The sequence below is a fragment of the Maylandia zebra genome, linkage group LG16, assembly GCF_041146795.1.
Source record: "Maylandia zebra isolate NMK-2024a linkage group LG16, Mzebra_GT3a, whole genome shotgun sequence".
Classification (NCBI taxonomy): Eukaryota; Metazoa; Chordata; class Actinopteri; order Cichliformes; family Cichlidae; genus Maylandia; species Maylandia zebra.
The window spans coordinates 31,752,322-31,770,475 of record NC_135182.1 but is presented as its reverse complement, the minus strand read 5'-3'; the positions used below and the strand labels follow the sequence as shown (position 1 = coordinate 31,770,475).

The following is an 18,154-nucleotide window of genomic DNA, read 5'->3' as shown; positions in this document are numbered from 1 at the left end:
TTAACATTGATAGCATCTCCTCCTCCATAGAACCAAGCTCATTAATGCTGCTCAGTGAAAGCTTTAACTGATGCAGAAGTTGGGGGTTGTTGTGGAACTGTGCTTAGCTTGCAGGTGTCTCTTCACATTTGCAGTAGAGGTCTTAAAAGCTGATGTAACTTAATCACATTGATTACATGTTGTTCTCGTCTTTTTCACTCACTAATACAGAATGTGTCATTTTGCTAGTTAAAGTGCAAATGCACACTAACAACAAGGATTTGATCCCTGTTTTTCTCTCTTGCTGAAGTCACAGCGGTCACAGACTGTGGCATTACAAAAATGATTTTGACCGTGTGCAATGAACTTACACTCTCAATGCCTTTGATATGGTTGCTTCAAAGACTGGTGTCAGGTCTGTGACCACCTGCAGTTAGTTGTCAGAGATAAGACTGGTGATGCCTTCTGTCTGCTGTCAATTTGCTATTGAATATGGCAATTTCATCCAGTCTGCTTGGGATAGTACGGCAATTAATTATGATAAATTGTGAAATCTACAAATTGCCATCTGCATACACAGAAATTCACATTAATTACTTCTATTAAGAGTCCAGCCAGAAACCTGAATGGGTAGATTTTAAACAGAAGTTCCTCCACAAATAGTGGTGTAGTTGCTGCAGAACAGCATGTTAATTGCAAAAATGACAGAGGTATTTTTGCAACCTTGCCTTTAATCACCTTGCTTTTGCCCAATGATCAGACCCCCCCCATAAAATTATGAATTATCTTGCATAATTAGGCTGTTGAGTTTCTTTACTCATTTCAGTTATTACCAACAAAATAGTTGCATGTCTAAACATCTGGGAATTACCCAGATGATTTTATTTATTTAGACAGAGATCCCCTCCCCCTATGTTCAGCATAAAGTTACGCCGATAGTTGCCTCGCACCAAGACACCTGTGCAATCGCCTTGCAATCATAAGTGGTCACCCAAAAGGTTGACATTGCACAATGAATGAACCTCTGGGCAAGTAGCTGATCACTCCAACTACTTGAAATTCATCATAAATACAAAAACACTCAATGCAAACACCGAACAACCCAGTATCTCTTCTACTTTTACTCAAGTGTGACTGAGTTTTAACCAAAGAAATATACCACAAATAAAGAAACTTAGTCACTTGAATTTAGCAATAAATGTGTTGTGTCACTTTCTAACACTTTACCCTAAACACCTTTTATGTTCATCATATGTTTTCACCATAAAATGCTTTCTGCATACAAAGTTATCTATTTGTGCCCAGGTAACCTTTTTACTTTTTTTGCCAACCTGTCACGTTCCACTAATCGGAGTCCTTTGCTCCCATTAGTAATATCTCTACCTTGGGAATGGCTCCTTTTGTGTTCAGTCTTTAGCTGCCATATCACTGCTACCTTCTGTGAATGTCCCATGAGCTATAATTAGGTCCAGTGTCTAAACAGATTTTCCTCATATATAAGATTCACCTTAACCACTGGGGTGCTTAAGCACATCACCACAGGCAGGGAGAGAGTGATTCACTCAGTTGTTGTCCTAATTCTTCAGTTGCTACAGTTGTGCTGTAAAAAAAAAAAAAAAAAAAAAAATCACATCTGATTTTCTCTTTTTCTTTTCTCTTAAAACAAAGTTTCAGGTCTCTTGGGGCTGCTATCGTAGACAATTTATAAAGATCCAAAATGAAGTCTACTCAAACAAGAACAGGCAGAGAGAAGTATTTTCAATATTTATTTTCAAAGGAAGAAACGCATCTGCTTCCAGTGTGGAACCCCCCCTCTTCATCCTCTTCCTCCTCCTTCTCCTCCTCTCTGCCTTGGGGGTGTTTGCAGGCAGCCATGCCTTGCATAATTCTAACAAATCTATAATAAATATACTCAAATTCGAACCAAATGGTCACAAGAGAATTAAAAGCACAGTCAAAAAAAAGGAAAGATGTAAAACAAACTGTTCACATTGAAAACTTTGTGTAAAAAGTAAATTAAACTAAATATGAATTTAGGTGCAAAACTGGCCAACGCAAAGAGCCTAACTATACCTGAATCAATATGACAAGAGCTTAGGGGGATTAACAAGCATTTAGTTTAATTTGTTGCATAGCAAAAAATAAAAATTAAAAATACAAAGCAAACAGGCACACTCAGCCGTCTTATTCTATAAAACTGAGTATTAAAAAAAAGGATTTCAAGAGCATATATGTCCAGGATACTTCAAAGGGGGAGCTGACATGCATAAAAATCGAATACTCTGTGCTACCTTTTAACTGTACCATAATTGTATAATTGAAGGGGGGGGAAAAAGAATTACAAATCACCACACATCACTCACATGACACCTCATTCATCTCCCCATTGTTGACAGAGAGATCTTTATTGGCATCCCCAAACCCTGCCCTGTACCGCGCAGCTGGGAGAAGATCACAACGGTCACACTACTTACAAAACAGCACCTGTGTGAAACAAAAGATTTACATGTAGTGTCATGGTGTTCTCAGTTCCGGTGACGAGGTAGCTAACACTGAGTGACTGACAGTCTTCATGCATCTTTAATGTTCTACATGGTTGGTACAGAGTTTTGAGTAACTAGATACAGACATCGGTTCATCAGAACTCTCATGAGAAAATACCTGCGCCAGCGAACGCATAAGCGGCTGTATTTGTTTCCTCAATAGCACCACAAAGATGTTTTATATTCAGACAATGAAGTAAAAAAACAAAAAGAAAACAGAGAAGTCTCTAAAAAAATTAGTAGTGGTGGGACATACGTCGTAGTTTCAGTGGAAACGTTCTGGGCTTACGAACAGCAGTCATAATAACAGTTTAAAGCTTCTATGTTCTTTGGCGAAATTAAAGGGTAAGATCTTTGGACCTCGAAAATGCACAAAGCTTGAAGTCAAACATACACAAGACGACAGAGGAATGATTCTGATTTTTTTTTTTTTTTTAAACCAATTTTTCATGTAAATTCCAAAACAAATCTTTGCCGTCTTGAACTGGGTCGAAAGGCACAATAAATATCTCGCCACAGGGCCACAACAGTCCTCGGTACTCGTATGTACAACGTGGCTGATCGCATCAGCTGTCAGTTCAACAGTCTCGGGATTCTCCTCGACACTTCCCTTCCCTGCTGACGCCTTTACAAGAAGCACACGGGCCCGATGTCGACGCCGAACTCTTGATCCCGGCCGCCAATGTCCACGGGGGCAATATCCACAATGGGAAGTCTTGCTGTTTTCTGTGTCCTGTACTCAAACACGGTCTTGCCCCAGTTGCCATTTGCTTGCTGTTAAAGAGATAAAAACACAGGTTCGTCAGTGAACTCTGTGAAGAGAAAGGCTTTCAAATCCTGAAATACATCTAATTCCTCAGTTTGTTCCCTAAGCACACTGTTCATTTTGTGTTCGTGTTCATGCACATACACTCACCTCCTGCTATAAATTAAGCTGAAAAACTCAATTTGTATCAACCTTGATAGAATCTGTTAGAAACTGCTGCCTACTTTCACACCCAGCAGACACCAAGCATCATTATGATTTGACTGATGAAGACCTGTCCAGTATTAACTCACTACTCAATCTTCATTGTCAGGCATGTGTTGAACTACAACAGTTGAAACGCTGGACTTACTGTGCAGGAGTCCTCCACCACTGTGTATCTGAACCGGTTGTTTCCCTCTGCTTTGAGCTCTAGGTCGTTGGAGCCTTTGAGGATCACGGCTTTCTTTAAGTTGCCCGTCTTGTCATCCATGTAGCCCACAGAGTTCTTGCAGTGGTACGTGATGGTCTGGGAAACCTCTTTGGACAGCAGGCGGATGAAGGTCATCTGCACTGCGACGGTGTTTGATGGCTGATCTTTGTTGCCATAAGCAAACTAAAAGCACAAATTTGTACAACATGTTAAGTTCTGGATTGATTTAAAAATGCTCTCACACACACAGACACACACAACTAGTGTGTAGCTGCTCACATGTGTTCCGCTGTTCATGTCGGCTCCAAACCACACAGGCTTGTTCCTGGAGGAGGTCCACCACACTTTACGAGGTATGCTGGATGGGTTGGCAGAGATGCAGGTCTCTCCAGTGTCCATGTTGCAGTGCACTTGAATGGCATCCTCTGCACTGCCTTGGTTTGGATCCACCCAGTACTCACCTACATCACAAAATGGAAGCATTGAAATAAATTGCACTTCCAGAAGTAGGGATATACTAAGTCAGTGTCTACATGAACGGACCCCTGGGGCTAACAATTGGTATTAAAGGCACATATCTGTTTCCTTGAGCACTTAAAGGGTACATACAAGCTCCCAAGCTGTAAATGGTACCATTTACAGCTTGGTATATACCATAGGTATATACCATTTCCTCAAGTTTTTAGGATGACTGTATGCAATTGGCCTCCTTGGAGACAGACCTCTGCTATAAATTCTGGGTGACTTCCTTCCCGAGTTATTGGGTTCTCAAGATTTTCTTAAAACTTGAGGTCACGGAGATTCAAACTGTCCAAGGTTTTAGTAGATGCAACTACAGTATCAATTTGAAAATCCTAAGTCGCCTGTTCTTGAGTTATCACATTCACACGTGTCCTGCTTCCTTATTCACAAGGGGTCATCACAGCATGTTTGATCTGGCAGACTTTTTACACCAAATACCCTTCCTGATGCACTCCCGGATGGATTTGTGTCCCCTCCTGGGATCAAACTGTGGATCTTTCTCTTGTTAGGCGCATTATATTTCATTATATCCCAGCTGGACTATTGTAACTCCTTATACGCTGGAGTCAGCCAGACCTGCCTGGCAAGGCTGCAGTTGGTCCAGAATGCTGCAGCTCGTCTTCTGACACATACTAAAAGATGTGAACACATTTCCCCGGTACTTGCCTCCCTTCATTGGCTCCCTGTCCGCTTCAGAATTAATTTTAAAATTTTATTGTTGACCTACAAAGCCCTGAATGGACAGGCTCCCGGGTATTTGTCTGACCTCTTGCAGACTTATACCCCCCTTAGATCTCTTAGATCAAGTGATCTTTTGCTTTTAGCTGTACCAAGGTCGAGGCTGGTTCATAGAGGTGATCAAGCATTTGCAGTCGTAGCGCCTAAGCTGTGGAATAATTTACCCCTATACATCAGACAGGCTCATACTGTCAGTCTTTTTAAATCTTATCTTAAAACGCATTTTTATTTACTGGCTTTTAATACAGCATGAGAGTTATTTGTTAATTCATATTTTTTGGTGTTTGCTTTTAATACTCTAAGTTGTTTTATTATGCATGTTATATTCTTGTACAGCACTTTGGTCAACGCTCCTGTTGTAATTAAATGTGCTATATAAATAATTAAACTATTAACTATTAGACTATATGTGTATAAAACTATACTCGGGAGCCTTGACATTACATGCAAGCAACTTTAGTTTGTGTGTCAATATTTACATCAGCAAATGGAAAAACGCTGCAAATACACACAAAACACTATAAAGTGAGGAAAAAAACATCTTACAAAGCGCAAACAAGTGTTTCTGGGGACGTGATGGAAACCAAAACATGTGAAGGCTCACAATGAGACATAAACGAAGAGGAGGGTTCATCAGTGTTGTGAGCTGGAAAAAGTGTGGAGGTAAAACATGATTTAATCACCATTCATAAAATGCTGTGGCTACATGTTTGCTATTAGCCATTTATTTTTTAGCTTGTCATTTCCGCTTCTGCTCTATCACGTTATCATTTCCTAAAAAAAAAAAGATTTGTTTCATGATTTTTAAAATTTCTTGTTTTTAGATTTTGCAGGTTTTTTAATTCCTGTTGTGTTTTTGCAGCATTTTCCTATTTGCTGGTGTTTTCCTAAGTTGCAGTGTATTTGACCTCTCAAAGCCACCATAGAAAAAAATTTACATTCTAATAAAGTCAAATCTGTTTAAATGTCTCCCCTCACTCACCGCTCTTCTTCATGGGGTAGCACCTCTTGAGGTCGTCACAGGTCCTGGCAGGATGTTTCTTGCTGCCGTCTGGGCTCTTCATGTTGTCGATCTGGCTCTTGAGGGCTTTCAGGGTGGCTTGAACACCGGGGTCGACGGGCACTATGGTGGAGGCATTGCTGTTGGGCAGAGCTTCGTCCTCGCTGAACTCAGGAGGAGGTGGCCCAGAGTCGTAATCCTGGGGGCCGCCGAATAGGTCATCCACAGCTGCCATGGGACGTCCGGGAGGGCCTGGAGGACCTGCGGGTCCGGGTTCTCCGGGAGGGCCCTGCGGGTTTTGGAATAGTAGTGTGAAGACTGTACTCTTTGGGGTTTTTATTTACACATTGAAATTTTGCCCATCCCCTATTCCCTATGTACCAAACATCTGTTGAAAAGATGTTCTGCATTTTAACAAACATTCTCATCTGGCTCCTTTTTATGAGCTTTGCACACACTTTTTGCTGCGTAATGAGACAATACCTCTGGTCCAACTTCTCCTGTGATCCCACGAGTTCCTGGAGGTCCCATTGGTCCAGGCAGTCCTATGTATCCTTCTTTTCCAGGAGGCCCGATAGGTCCAGGAGGTCCCTAAATCATAAGGAACCGTTAGCCTCAAATATGAGAAATTAATTCCAAAGTTATAGCTGATATGAAGATTATTCTCTTCCTCAACACGAATGAATCGGTGGCAATTACCCTCGGTCCACTGGGTCCAACAATTCCTGGAGCTCCCTGCTCACCAGTTGTGCCCTAAAAGCAATAAATCAAATTTATTAGTCTGTTTAATGCACTTTAACTCGATGAACACAACCTATTGATGATACTCAAGTGGGAAAACTCAGCTAATGGTACCATTTGTTTTGTTCAGCTGAATTTCTGTGAAACAAAGTGTCCACTTTAGGGCACTGCCAAGAGTAAAGTAAATACACTAATCTAGCTTATAGCTGTCAGTAACTGGGTCATGAGGGGTGGGTTGATGGGATAATGACAGACAACATTGTTAGCAAAAAACGGAAATGAAGCTGCACTCATTTACAAGCGCTGCATTAAAATGAAAGAGAATTATGTTCAAATAAAAAATTAAAGATCCTTTTGATCACTGTCTGATTTGCATTTCAGAGCGCGGTTGGCAAAGGTGGAATAACAGACTCCACTGTACTGTATGCAGTAGGTTGGAAAGCCTCTGAGATGAAGCAGAAGTCATCAGAGTCAACATTATCATTTTTACTTACTGGAGGTCCGGGGAGACCCTGCAAACCAGTGAAGCCTCTGTGTCCCTTCTGGCCTCTCTCTCCATGGTCACCCAGGTCACCCTTATCTCCTCTCGGCCCTTGGGGTCCCTGAGTTATAAAAGATTTAGGGTATTTCATAATTACGGTCATGAAATGATGAAGATTGCTTTTACTGCTGTTCTGCACTGAGATCCGAATGAATGTTCATTGAAAGCTATCTGAAAAGGTAATTTACTTTCATAAAACAGATAGTTTCACATAACCACAAGCTGAAGACTCACCACTAATCCTCTCTTTCCAGCTGAGCCAGGTGGTCCAGGAGGTCCTCTTGAGCCCTGAAAACGAGCAAAATCATTAGAAAGCCCTCAGGGAACACAGACCTCTGCAAACACTGAGTCCATCCAGCCTTCTTGTACTGAAACACATTATTCAGTTACTATTAAGGGTTTCAATTAAATCTGCCTCCAGAATGTCCTCATGTGCCCTCGGTACATCTGTTAATACACCCTGCACATGAACAGAAAAAAAACAAAAACCACTTACAGGCTCTCCTCTCCTTCCAGCATCACCTGGGGCACCAACAGGACCGGGAGGTCCAGGAAGTCCCTGAGGACCAACCAAGCCTTCTGGACCAGGATCTCCTCGGTCTCCCTGGAAATTTAAAAAAGTAAGTAAGTGTTAGCTACCTGCAACATCTTTATTTTTTCCCTTTTTCTAATCAATTTTTTTTATTTTATTTCTTATCTAGAAAAAAAAATCAAATTTTGGCATTGCTCACCAAAGTTTAGCTGTCATCATCAAAACATTCACAAACAACCCTGGTTAAAAATACATTTCTTCATTTGCAGACACAATAAAAAAACACCAAATTAAGCAATAATTCAAGAGGAACCAAGAGCAAAAAATACAAGTTTGTGTCGATTCCCAACAAACAGAAAAGAGGAATCAAGCACTTCACAGGTCTTGTCGCCCAAGTCAGAATATTTTCCTCATTTTCTAATGGTAAACTAATATTGTAACTAATGTTTTTATATTCAATCCTTCCTAAAATAACATCTTTTTCTATTCGTAACATCAGGTTTAGACCAAACTTCAGATCAGTCTTTTCAAACGCTAATATTTTTGCCATTTCAACAGTCCATTTTTGGATTGCTGGTACCTCCTCAGGTTCTTTGTCTCCAGGAAACACACAGATCCTTCAAGACCTTTGCCTACGCTGGAGAGGATAGTTTGGAATACCTGTGCATTCCATTCTAAGGTACAAGATCTTTTAAGACAAGAGTTATATCCCTCCAGCAACCTTAGATTAATATAAGATGAGCACTTTTTGCAATGTCATATTTTGATCCTTTCTGCATCTTACCCTTTGTCCAATAACACCATCCTTTCCTGGTGGGCCATCTGATCCTGCAGGACCCTGAGGACCAGACAAAGAAAAAAAACAAAAACAGAACATTTAGACAGCTTTGCTAGCGTTAGTTGGGAACCACAAACACTTTAAAACATGCACTTACATCTGGACCAGGATCACCACGAGGTCCATTAGCACCAGGAACACCGACTGGACCTGGAGGGCCTTTATCTCCAGGCGCTCCTGTTGAGCCCTGCTTTCCTGGGGGACCCTAAAAAAAGAAAACAGAAAAGTCACGATACAATATAAAGAACACGAATGTCAAGTTTAGACTTTTAAGCTAGTAAATAACAAAGCTGGTACACAGCAGATATCGGATTTGATACCAACCGCTGGTCCTGGGAGACCTGGTGGCCCACGCTCTCCTCTCTGACCAGGAAGACCTACAATGCCTCTCTGCCCTGTAGTTCCAGCTGGGCCTGGAGGACCATTAGGACCCTAAAGCAGACAACATTAAATTAAATTCTCTTAAAGGCAAACAGAAGAACAAGCAACAAGGAATTTCTAAAAAAAATGTATGAGCTGGGACGATTAAAAAAATATTTAAATAAATCAAGTTTTTTATTAAAATTGTGACAAACAAAAATAAAATTGACTTTACCGTAGGGCCATCCTCTCCAGAGTCCCCTTTGTCTCCTGGGCTACCTGGTGATCCTGGAGGTCCACGTTCTCCTTGTCGTCCAGGGGGTCCATGATCTCCACGAAGTCCAGGAGGACCCTCTTTTCCTGGAGGTCCCAGGGGTCCTGCTTCTCCTAAAGGACCCTAATAAGACCGGTTACAGTCACAAATATTTTCATGTGGTTGAAAGCATCAAATGCACTTTTTCATGGGACGTGTTGTGCTACAATACGTAAAAGCAAAAAAAAGTTTATCCCTGATCCAAGTGGTCACTGAAAACCTTAAAAAGGAAAAAAATTTCCAACACATAGAGAAGAAATTTCAGATGAATACTTTTCTCTTTAGAAAACAAAATAAAATCCTAGAGGTGCATATCTTGTACATTTTTGTAATCTCTATAATTAGTAGACAGAAATTAGTAGTTATAATATTTAACTCTTTCCTCTGTTATTTGAGTGCTGTTCAGTTTTAACTACAATGGTGATGTGATACCTAGACAGTAGGAAAACAAAGCCGGTAAAGTTATTTGTATCATTTCACACAGCCTTAGCTGATTCTGTTGTTTGACACACGTTTGACCCAGGTGATGAAACCAGCAGGACAATCTCAAGCTGGACATCCCCAGCTCCTTTAAACATGCACAAAGGCTGCATTATGTATTCAGTGAAGAAAGTAAAAAGTTTAAATAAAACTTTTTTTGTCAGGTTCACCATATTGGTGCCGATAGTTTAAAGAGACTTTTGAAACAAGGATCCAGACTTATTGTAAAGCATTATGTCATAGTGACCAAAATTCACAGCATTTAGCCATTCTGTGTGCCATGCCTTCATTTACTTCATCTTTGTCAGCAGGGCCATCTGAGGAAAACAAATGTTGCTCTGTATGTTGGTACAGATAAAAAAGAAATGCAAGGGGTGGGGAAGTGGGTTAACAGATGAAGGACACGGCAAGAGGGGGATGGAAATGTGTGTATGGATCATATCCTGCCACCAGTTTTGTGATCTTTTCTGGCCTGTTTTTTCTTTCTTTACAAATATTAAAGAATTGATCACAGAAAAGAATAATGATGCCTTAACGTACAAATTTCAGAGGGTCAATACAACACATACAACACAGAGTAGATGCATGACTAATATGAGACTATAAAGGAGTTATCTATTATCTATTGTAAGGTCTTTACCTTACAATATAAAGTGCCTTGAGGTAACTGTTGTTGAGATTTGGCTTTATATAAATCACACTGAAATGAATTCAACTTGTTATACAGACAAGAATGCTTAATGAGGGAATGATGGTGTCCTTTTTGAAATGACAGGGAAGGAGACAGATAGCTGTTTTTGCCTTTTTCGAAACTTGACTTAGGTATAATATACAAAGGTAGAATTTTAGATTTTTTTTTATTGTGTCAGCATTTATTTTGATTTGCAAACTATTTCAGTAAAGTAATTTATTTACATAAACGGGTGATTGTGCATCATCTTTGGTGGTTTAACATTTGTAACCCATACATTTTTATTTTTCTTTCACGACCTTGTATTCAAACCCTAACTTGGGGCAGTACTTACAGGTGGGCCAGGGGGTCCAACCCTTCCTGCAGATCCAGGGAAACCAGTGGGGCCCTGCAAAAAAAGGAAAAAAGAAGTGGTTTGAACAGCAACAGAAAATAACATAGTGTTTTGAAATGTACTTATAATTGTAGGATCAATGGATCTTACCGGTGCTCCCTGTGTTCCTCTTCCTCCTTTCAGGCCAGCAACACCAACTGGCCCCTACAAAAAATTATATCAACATTTAACTAGAACATAATCTCTCAGTGCACGCATGCAGGAAATGTGTGCAACTGAGAGATTCTGTTCTAATGAGGAGCAAGCAGGAAGTGAAAGCTCACTTATTTAGAACTCGCAGCCAAACTGGATTAACTAAATGTATAGCAATAAATAAGTGGTTTTGGAAATAAAAATGTGTCAGAACAACTACATTATTTTGCAACTCACGGGAGGTCCATGGGCACCAGCCAAGCCCTGTGGCCCAGGAGACCCTGCATCTCCTTTCTGGCCTTGCTCTCCAGGCTCTCCTTTTACTCCAGGTTGGCCATCAGGACCCTGTGAGGTGTAAATGATATTAGCAGAGATGCTTTTCCTCCTTTATCTCCTGTGGCATTGTCAAAGGCATGCATATATTTAGCAAAGTGTTTCAGTGTACTTACAGGGGGGCCAGAAAATCCAACAGCACCAATAGGACCAGGGTCACCTCTCGACCCCTGCACCACAAGATAAATGTTTGTATTACTTTGTAATGAGCTGCCTTGTTTCAGCACAATAAAGCAATACTTAATGTGTAAGATGCAAACACTGGTGAGGTGTACCCACAGGTGTTCCCCTGGATCCTGGTGGTCCAGACGGTCCTTTGGGTCCAGGTTCTCCCTGTAAAGAAGCCACAGGTTTATTGCAATAATTTGGATAAGAATTTATTGAGAATCCAGTATTTTTATTGGTGTAAAAGCAGCATGGGGCAAAGAGTTTCCTTCCCAGAACAGTGGGCCTACTGCTGTCAAACTGCTTTTGTGCTTTATGTGTGTTTCATAAGGACTCTACCTTCTCACCACTGGGTCCTGCAGGTCCTGATGGTCCAATGGGACCTGGTGCTCCCTGTTGACAGGAAAGAAATGTGGTTGGGGATCTTTGCTCATCACCATCACTCATCATTAACATAAACTTGTGCAGTCACGTCAGCAAACAGATTTCTTTCAACAAGCATTGACAAGTCTTAAGCTTGTATGGGTACAGCTTTAGTTTTGGCTTACGCTCCTGTCACACTCCTTTGTTCACAGGTGAGCTGAGACTAAATGTGTTTGCAGCAAGTCAAAGATGCTTCACTTACTCTTGCACCATCATTCCCAGCTGTCCCTTCAGATCCTTTCTCACCAATTGCTCCCTGAACAAACACAATAAATGAAAAAGTTTTGTAACCACTTTAAAGAGGAATGTAGTCATGAAAAAAACTAAGGCTAAAAGCACTGCAAAAGACTACTACAATTTTTGCAAAGATGATCACATACTTACTCTTTCACCTTTGGGACCAGGAGGACCAGAGATGCCCCTCTCTCCTGGCATTCCCTGAAGACCTGGAGGACCCACGTCACCTAAAGCACCGGTGGGACCAGGGCTACCCTTCAGTGACAAGCATCAAGGTTAATACGAGTTGGCCCAAACTACTCCAGACTTGTGAGTTATACATTGATTATGGTGTATAACAATACCTTTGGCCCATCTGGACCAGGTGCACCAGGAATTCCTTTAGGTCCCTGCAGACCTGTTGGACCCAGTTCTCCTCTCTCCCCAGGAATTCCACGCTCTCCCTAGAAAAAACAAATATGACCAGTTGAGTCTCAGATAGTCAAACTCCAGCTTGGACTGGTTGGAATCAATGCAGTTCACCTACCCTCGGTCCAATCTGACCCACAGGACCAAGTTCTCCAGGAATACCCTGAAAGAAAAAAGCTACATTTTTAATGCTCAGTCCAAAAGAGACATGAAATTTAAATTCATCCAAGACCTTTTGCAATAATAATTTAGTATTGGATATAACTCAGGGCTACTTGGGGTGGCTCTAGCTCAGGTGGCAGAGCAGGTCAGCCACTAATCAGAAGGTCGGTGGTTCGATCCCAGGCTGCCTCCTGGCTGCATGCCAAATATCCTTGGGCAAGATACTAACCCCATGTTTGCCTACTGGTGGTGGTCAGAGGGCCCGGTGGCGCCTGTGTCCGGCAGCCTCGCCTCTGTCAGTGCGCCCCAGGGCAGCTGTGGCTACAATGTAGCTTGCCATTGCCAGTGTGTGAATGTGTGTGTGAATGGGTGAATGACTGAATGTAGTGTAAAGCGCTTCGGGGTGCTATGGACTAGAAAAGCGCTATAGAAATGCAGGCCATTTACCATTTTACTTTCATAGTTTTTGTTGGACTCACTTGGTCACCTGGTTTCCCAGACTCTCCAGGAGGCCCTTGATTTCCAGGCAAACCCTAAGAACACACAAAAAAAGATATTTTTCAGAAATTATTTAGAACCAGAAGTAATCCAACTCCATGAACTGTTTTAAAACTTTCTGTCCTTTTACAGTGCCTCAAAAACATTACACACCGGGAAGCCATTTTCACCTGGAGGTCCCTGCTCTCCTCTGTCTCCTGCAACACCCTGTTAGAGGACAAACACTTCTATGTAATCAACAGCAATAATAAGAAAAAAAAAGGACTTAGCAAAAAGTTTTTAAAAAATAGTAATCCGACACTTACAGGTGGGCCAGGGGGTCCTGCAGGCCCAACCTCTCCATCTTTTCCTGGAGGACCCTGTGGACAAAGTCACACTTATAAATCCTGCCGATTACACACCTGATGGGGATCCACTCCTTCATCTCCTAGCAGCCTGCGTTCGGTTTAGGTTGATTGCATTAATAATGACTTCTGTGCTCATGAAAGATCTAATAAATCCAAGTATATATATTTTTTATCAATTCCTGAAAACAACAAAAACATTTTTTAACTGTTTATCATTAATGCTGACATATCATCCTGCTACTCACTGAAAGTTATTTCGGGGTCCTTCCCTTTCTGCCATATAATCAAAAAGGTAAGTGCACAAGGCCCCAAGTACAACTTTTTGACTGTAATAAGTCTAAAACTAATCATAGAGCACTTTTTGTTGCCGTACTTCAGCACTTGTGCACTCAAAATAGTACTCACTCTTTGACCTGGCACTCCTGCAGATCCCTGTTCCCCCGTCTTTCCTGGGTCACCCTTTAAGAGTAAAATATATTGAATTAGAGACAGAACATGACGTTACTAGACTGACTTGACTATTAGGGCACAGCTTCAGAGACGCTGCAGCCTTACACTGAAGCCCTTGGGGCCTGGGACTCCCATGGTTCCTGCAGGCCCTCTGTTTCCAATGGGCCCTGTAGGACCGGGGCGACCATCTTCACCTGGGGCACCCTTGAAATGACACAAACCGACACTGGTTATTTATCATAATTTTAAAGAAAACTCCAGTACGTGCGATTCAAACACATTAAAATATACAAATACTCAGAATTACCAGTGGTCCTGGTTTTCCCTCTGCACCTTGAACTCCGGGGGTCCCAGTAAGACCCTGTGGAAAAAGTTTTAAAACATAAGGATAGGAAGCTAGAGCAATAAAGAGAAACTTTCGGAAATACTGTAGCTCAAAAAGGAAAATGCCAAGTTCTTGTGTTACCCTTGCACCTGGTAGACCAGGTTCTCCTGTGCGCCCTAGGTCTCCTAGAGAACCTTTTGGTCCTGGTGGGCCTGATATTCCACGATCTCCTTGAGCACCCTTTTGACAAAACAAAATTGCTGATTAAAGCAAGTAAACAAGCGGTAAACAAAAGGTTAACCAGTAAATAAAGTGTTCAGAGCACAAATGTAATCATTATGTATATATAGCATGATTTATGGTAACAAACTGTACCTTTGGTCCCGGCAGCCCATCTGCACCAGGGAATCCTCTGTTTCCAGGAGATCCCTGAAAGAGAAGTGATGATTTAATATGTGCATATTAAACCACATCAGTAAAGTGAAGAATCCCAGAAACTATAATTTAATGTGCCTTTAATTCTGACTTCCCAAACTGCAAAGTTGTGTGAACAAATTACTGAGCTGACTCCTGCCCTGGAAGAGGAACTACGTGAAAGGTGAGTGTTAGAGTAGGAAGCAGAATCCAGGCTTACTCTTTCACCGACAGGACCAGGAGGCCCAACAGAGCCGGGATCTCCACGTAGTCCTCGCTTTCCTTCCTCACCTTGAGGTCCGATCACTCCCTGGGAACCAGGCGGACCCTAGAAAATCAACACATGGAACAAGAAGACTGAGTAAGAGGCAAGTCTGGATTTATAATGCAATCTGCATCAGTTTGACTATTTGATCTGAATCTTACCGGTTCCCCTTTAGGTCCAGCTTCTCCTTTAAATCCCCCAACACCAACATCTCCCTTTGACACAGAAATGCAAAAATGTGAGTCTCCTGCACATAAAGCGATAGCTTACTGTTCATTAAGCATTTACAAAATCTCTGGCAGTTAAAAGCAAGAATTCAGTTCAAACTCTGAGGCCTTTTACCAGTTGTCCTTTGATCCCAGGTTGACCAGTGCTTCCCTGAGGTCCTGGTGGGCCACGGGGCCCAAGATGGCCGCCTGAACCTTGCGGACCAACAGTACCCTGTAAGAAATTAAAACGTGTTTCTTTTTGTGACTTCACTTAGTCTTAATAATAACAAGCCTGGAGTAAATAAGTGTTAACTTACAACTGGTCCTTTGGAACCTGGGCCTCCATCTGTTCCCATGGGCCCCTGTGAACATAGAAACTCTCTAATTAGAAAATTAAATCAATGCGCAAAAGTGAAAGTGTGGCGTGTAAGTATGGACAAAGTAAGAAATTAACCCTGATGCCAATGGGGCCAGGTCTCCCCTGATGACCGGTCTCTCCTCTCTGTCCTTGTGCCCCCTCTGGACCTCGGACACCTGTGGGGCCAGGCTGTCCCTGTGGAAAACAAAAGCCAAGAACAATTAATATAAACAATAAAAGTGATATGTTTGGCTTTGAAAGCATAAAAGAGCAAATAGCTATGTTCTTTGTTACTTACCTTCATACCTGGGGCCCCTGGATATCCAGGTGATCCACTGAGACCCAAGGGGCCCTGTTAAGAAAGAGTATTGACAGTAGGATGTTACTGTAACTTCATCACCCAATTCACATCTAAAATTATGCAAACATAATGGTTGCTGACATACAACAGGGCACAGCAACCATGCAAGTATCACTACTTTTCTGTGTCCGTTATTGCTCATGTGGCTAGTTCACATATGTTTATTTGGAGTAACACATAAACATGTTTAAAATAAGACTGATGATTGCAACCCAAATATATTTTCCTCAGTTTAACCTAAGCATCTAATTTGGATTTCCAAAAAGTCATGCTAGTCTTTTTGGTGCACAGTAAACTCACAAAAGTAAAACACAGCATATTGCGACTTACCATCGGACCAGATTTCCCGATATTACCAGGAGAACCACGCTTACCCTGCAAGGTAAACATCAGTTTGGTTCAAAAGTCAGAGTAATATATACACATATACACATACACACACACACAGGTGGTGTCATCGCCCTTACCGCTATACCACCTGGTCCAGGGCGTCCTCTCTCGCCCGGCATCCCTGCAGGACCCTGTTATCCACAGAGAGTGATAAATTACACCTACTTTTTATTTATGCAAAGGTTTAAGGTGAAAAGCTTTAGTTACAGGAAAGTGAATACATGTTTAGTTGATTCAAAATGAGAGCAGAATCCAAAAGCAGCCGACACTGAAGTCCACGCCTGCTTAAAAGAATAATAAACTGCATCATCTGCACGGGGCTGCTCCAGGCAATTTGTTACTGTCACTTGGTTTCTGAGCATTTACTGGCTCTGTGGAGACTGTAAAAACAAGCAACAGAAACTTTAAGAATAGCTTACCATAGGTCCAGGTGCTCCCATTGGACCGCTGGGCCCTGTGGCACCCTGCAAAAAGACACAAAACAAAGTGTTTAATGGGAACCATCTAATCCACCAGTGGCACAAACTGACAGACCGTCGATTTGACATCAGTTATACCTTGGATCCAACAGCTCCAGTTTCACCTTTTGGTCCAAGAGGTCCACTGTGGCCCTGTTAATAAGATAGAAAAAGACTCACATACTGTTTTATGTTGTGTATGCAGAGCTGGGCTAAGCACACTGACTTTACTCTTAAGGAAACATGGAGAAAGTGAATGACAGAGTTTAAAGCAAAGTGAAGTCAGTTCACTTCATCATCATACCACTGGTACTTGTTTTAAAGTGCTTCTAACAAGGATTACTCACTCTGTGACCCTTCAGGCCTGGAGGCCCAGGTGTTCCAGGAAATCCTCTAGGCCCCTAAAACCACAGTAGAACATTATTAGTTTTTTCTAATAATAATCATTTTAAAAAGCACAGGATTTAATTTTTATTAATTTAAAGCTTACTGCTGATCCAGGGAATCCAACTTCTCCACTATTTCCTGCTTTGCCTGATTCTCCCTGTGTGGGGAAATGACATTTTCACATTAGACTGTAAAACGTCTTTCTATGTTGGGTTCTGTGTTTCTGTTGGTGCTTCTAATGTGCTTGAGGTGTACCGTGTAAGACCTATAAACATCTAAAGTGACAGATTTTATTATTTTGTAATTTATCAAAGCATGTATACCTTTACAGGGGAACCATATTATTCATTTCCAACTCCACATTTTAATTTGTGCACTTTGCATGATTCAATTCCAAATGATCCTTATCAGTCTTCCTGCAGATTCTCAGTTCATTCTCTGTCATCGCCAGTTTATTTCCTTTCCTCTTTCTTTTAAGCCACCTTTTGTATAAATGGTGGCCACTCACCTTGCCCCCTTCTACTGAAATGATCAATTTCCGTAATAAAGTACAATCGTTTTTTTGTTTTTGTTTTTTTTAATTCTCTAAAGTTTCACAAGTCGAGGCAGACAAACATCTCAAAGCTAACTTACATCTTCACCTGGCTTCCCCGGAGGGCCCTCAGGTCCTCTCTGCCCTGGTGAACCCTGACAAACACAGATTGCAAACACTCAGCAACAGCCCATCATTCTGACAGCAAAATTTTCTCTAATGAGCAGCTTACCAAAAACAAAAAAATCAAATAACATTAAGTAAATGAAAATATAGGAACAGAGAAAATGCATGCTTGAAGTTAGAGTACCATATGTCCAGGATCACCAACATCTCCAGGAGATCCTTGTGGTCCAGCTTGACCCTTAAAATGAAGGATAAAACATTCAAAACAGGAAGAACTACTAAATAATAAAATGCCACTCCAGTATTAATAAAAATGTTGCAAAC

The 18,154-nt window shown here is 41.5% G+C and overlaps 1 protein-coding gene across 1 annotated transcript in view; it reads right to left on the bottom strand.

Annotated features, from left to right (window-relative positions):
• Positions 1-2,345: 2,345 nt before the first annotated feature.
• Positions 2,346-18,154, bottom strand: part of col5a2a (collagen, type V, alpha 2a) — a 41,595-nt gene continuing 25,786 nt past the window's right edge. Inside the window, exons 10-54 of the mRNA XM_004559164.6 lie at positions 18,015-18,068; positions 17,806-17,859; positions 17,276-17,329; positions 17,133-17,186; positions 16,885-16,938; positions 16,747-16,791; positions 16,405-16,458; positions 16,268-16,312; positions 15,875-15,928; positions 15,673-15,771; positions 15,536-15,580; positions 15,352-15,450; positions 15,171-15,224; positions 14,965-15,072; positions 14,706-14,759; positions 14,472-14,570; positions 14,313-14,366; positions 14,111-14,209; positions 13,961-14,014; positions 13,514-13,567; positions 13,362-13,415; positions 13,190-13,243; positions 12,667-12,711; positions 12,485-12,583; positions 12,288-12,395; positions 12,106-12,159; positions 11,820-11,873; positions 11,595-11,648; positions 11,432-11,485; positions 11,220-11,327; positions 10,941-10,994; positions 10,791-10,844; positions 9,208-9,369; positions 8,937-9,044; positions 8,710-8,817; positions 8,559-8,612; positions 7,739-7,846; positions 7,477-7,530; positions 7,196-7,303; positions 6,660-6,713; positions 6,444-6,551; positions 5,943-6,249; positions 3,980-4,161; positions 3,641-3,883; positions 2,346-3,296 (exon numbers count right to left, since the gene is read on the bottom strand). Coding sequence (XP_004559221.1) covers positions 3,150-3,296; positions 3,641-3,883; positions 3,980-4,161; positions 5,943-6,249; positions 6,444-6,551; positions 6,660-6,713; positions 7,196-7,303; positions 7,477-7,530; positions 7,739-7,846; positions 8,559-8,612; positions 8,710-8,817; positions 8,937-9,044; positions 9,208-9,369; positions 10,791-10,844; positions 10,941-10,994; positions 11,220-11,327; positions 11,432-11,485; positions 11,595-11,648; positions 11,820-11,873; positions 12,106-12,159; positions 12,288-12,395; positions 12,485-12,583; positions 12,667-12,711; positions 13,190-13,243; positions 13,362-13,415; positions 13,514-13,567; positions 13,961-14,014; positions 14,111-14,209; positions 14,313-14,366; positions 14,472-14,570; positions 14,706-14,759; positions 14,965-15,072; positions 15,171-15,224; positions 15,352-15,450; positions 15,536-15,580; positions 15,673-15,771; positions 15,875-15,928; positions 16,268-16,312; positions 16,405-16,458; positions 16,747-16,791; positions 16,885-16,938; positions 17,133-17,186; positions 17,276-17,329; positions 17,806-17,859; positions 18,015-18,068 — 3,822 coding nt within the window. The 3' untranslated portion in view covers positions 2,346-3,149. The remainder of the gene's footprint in view (positions 3,297-3,640; positions 3,884-3,979; positions 4,162-5,942; positions 6,250-6,443; positions 6,552-6,659; positions 6,714-7,195; positions 7,304-7,476; positions 7,531-7,738; positions 7,847-8,558; positions 8,613-8,709; positions 8,818-8,936; positions 9,045-9,207; positions 9,370-10,790; positions 10,845-10,940; positions 10,995-11,219; positions 11,328-11,431; positions 11,486-11,594; positions 11,649-11,819; positions 11,874-12,105; positions 12,160-12,287; positions 12,396-12,484; positions 12,584-12,666; positions 12,712-13,189; positions 13,244-13,361; positions 13,416-13,513; positions 13,568-13,960; positions 14,015-14,110; positions 14,210-14,312; positions 14,367-14,471; positions 14,571-14,705; positions 14,760-14,964; positions 15,073-15,170; positions 15,225-15,351; positions 15,451-15,535; positions 15,581-15,672; positions 15,772-15,874; positions 15,929-16,267; positions 16,313-16,404; positions 16,459-16,746; positions 16,792-16,884; positions 16,939-17,132; positions 17,187-17,275; positions 17,330-17,805; positions 17,860-18,014; positions 18,069-18,154) is intronic.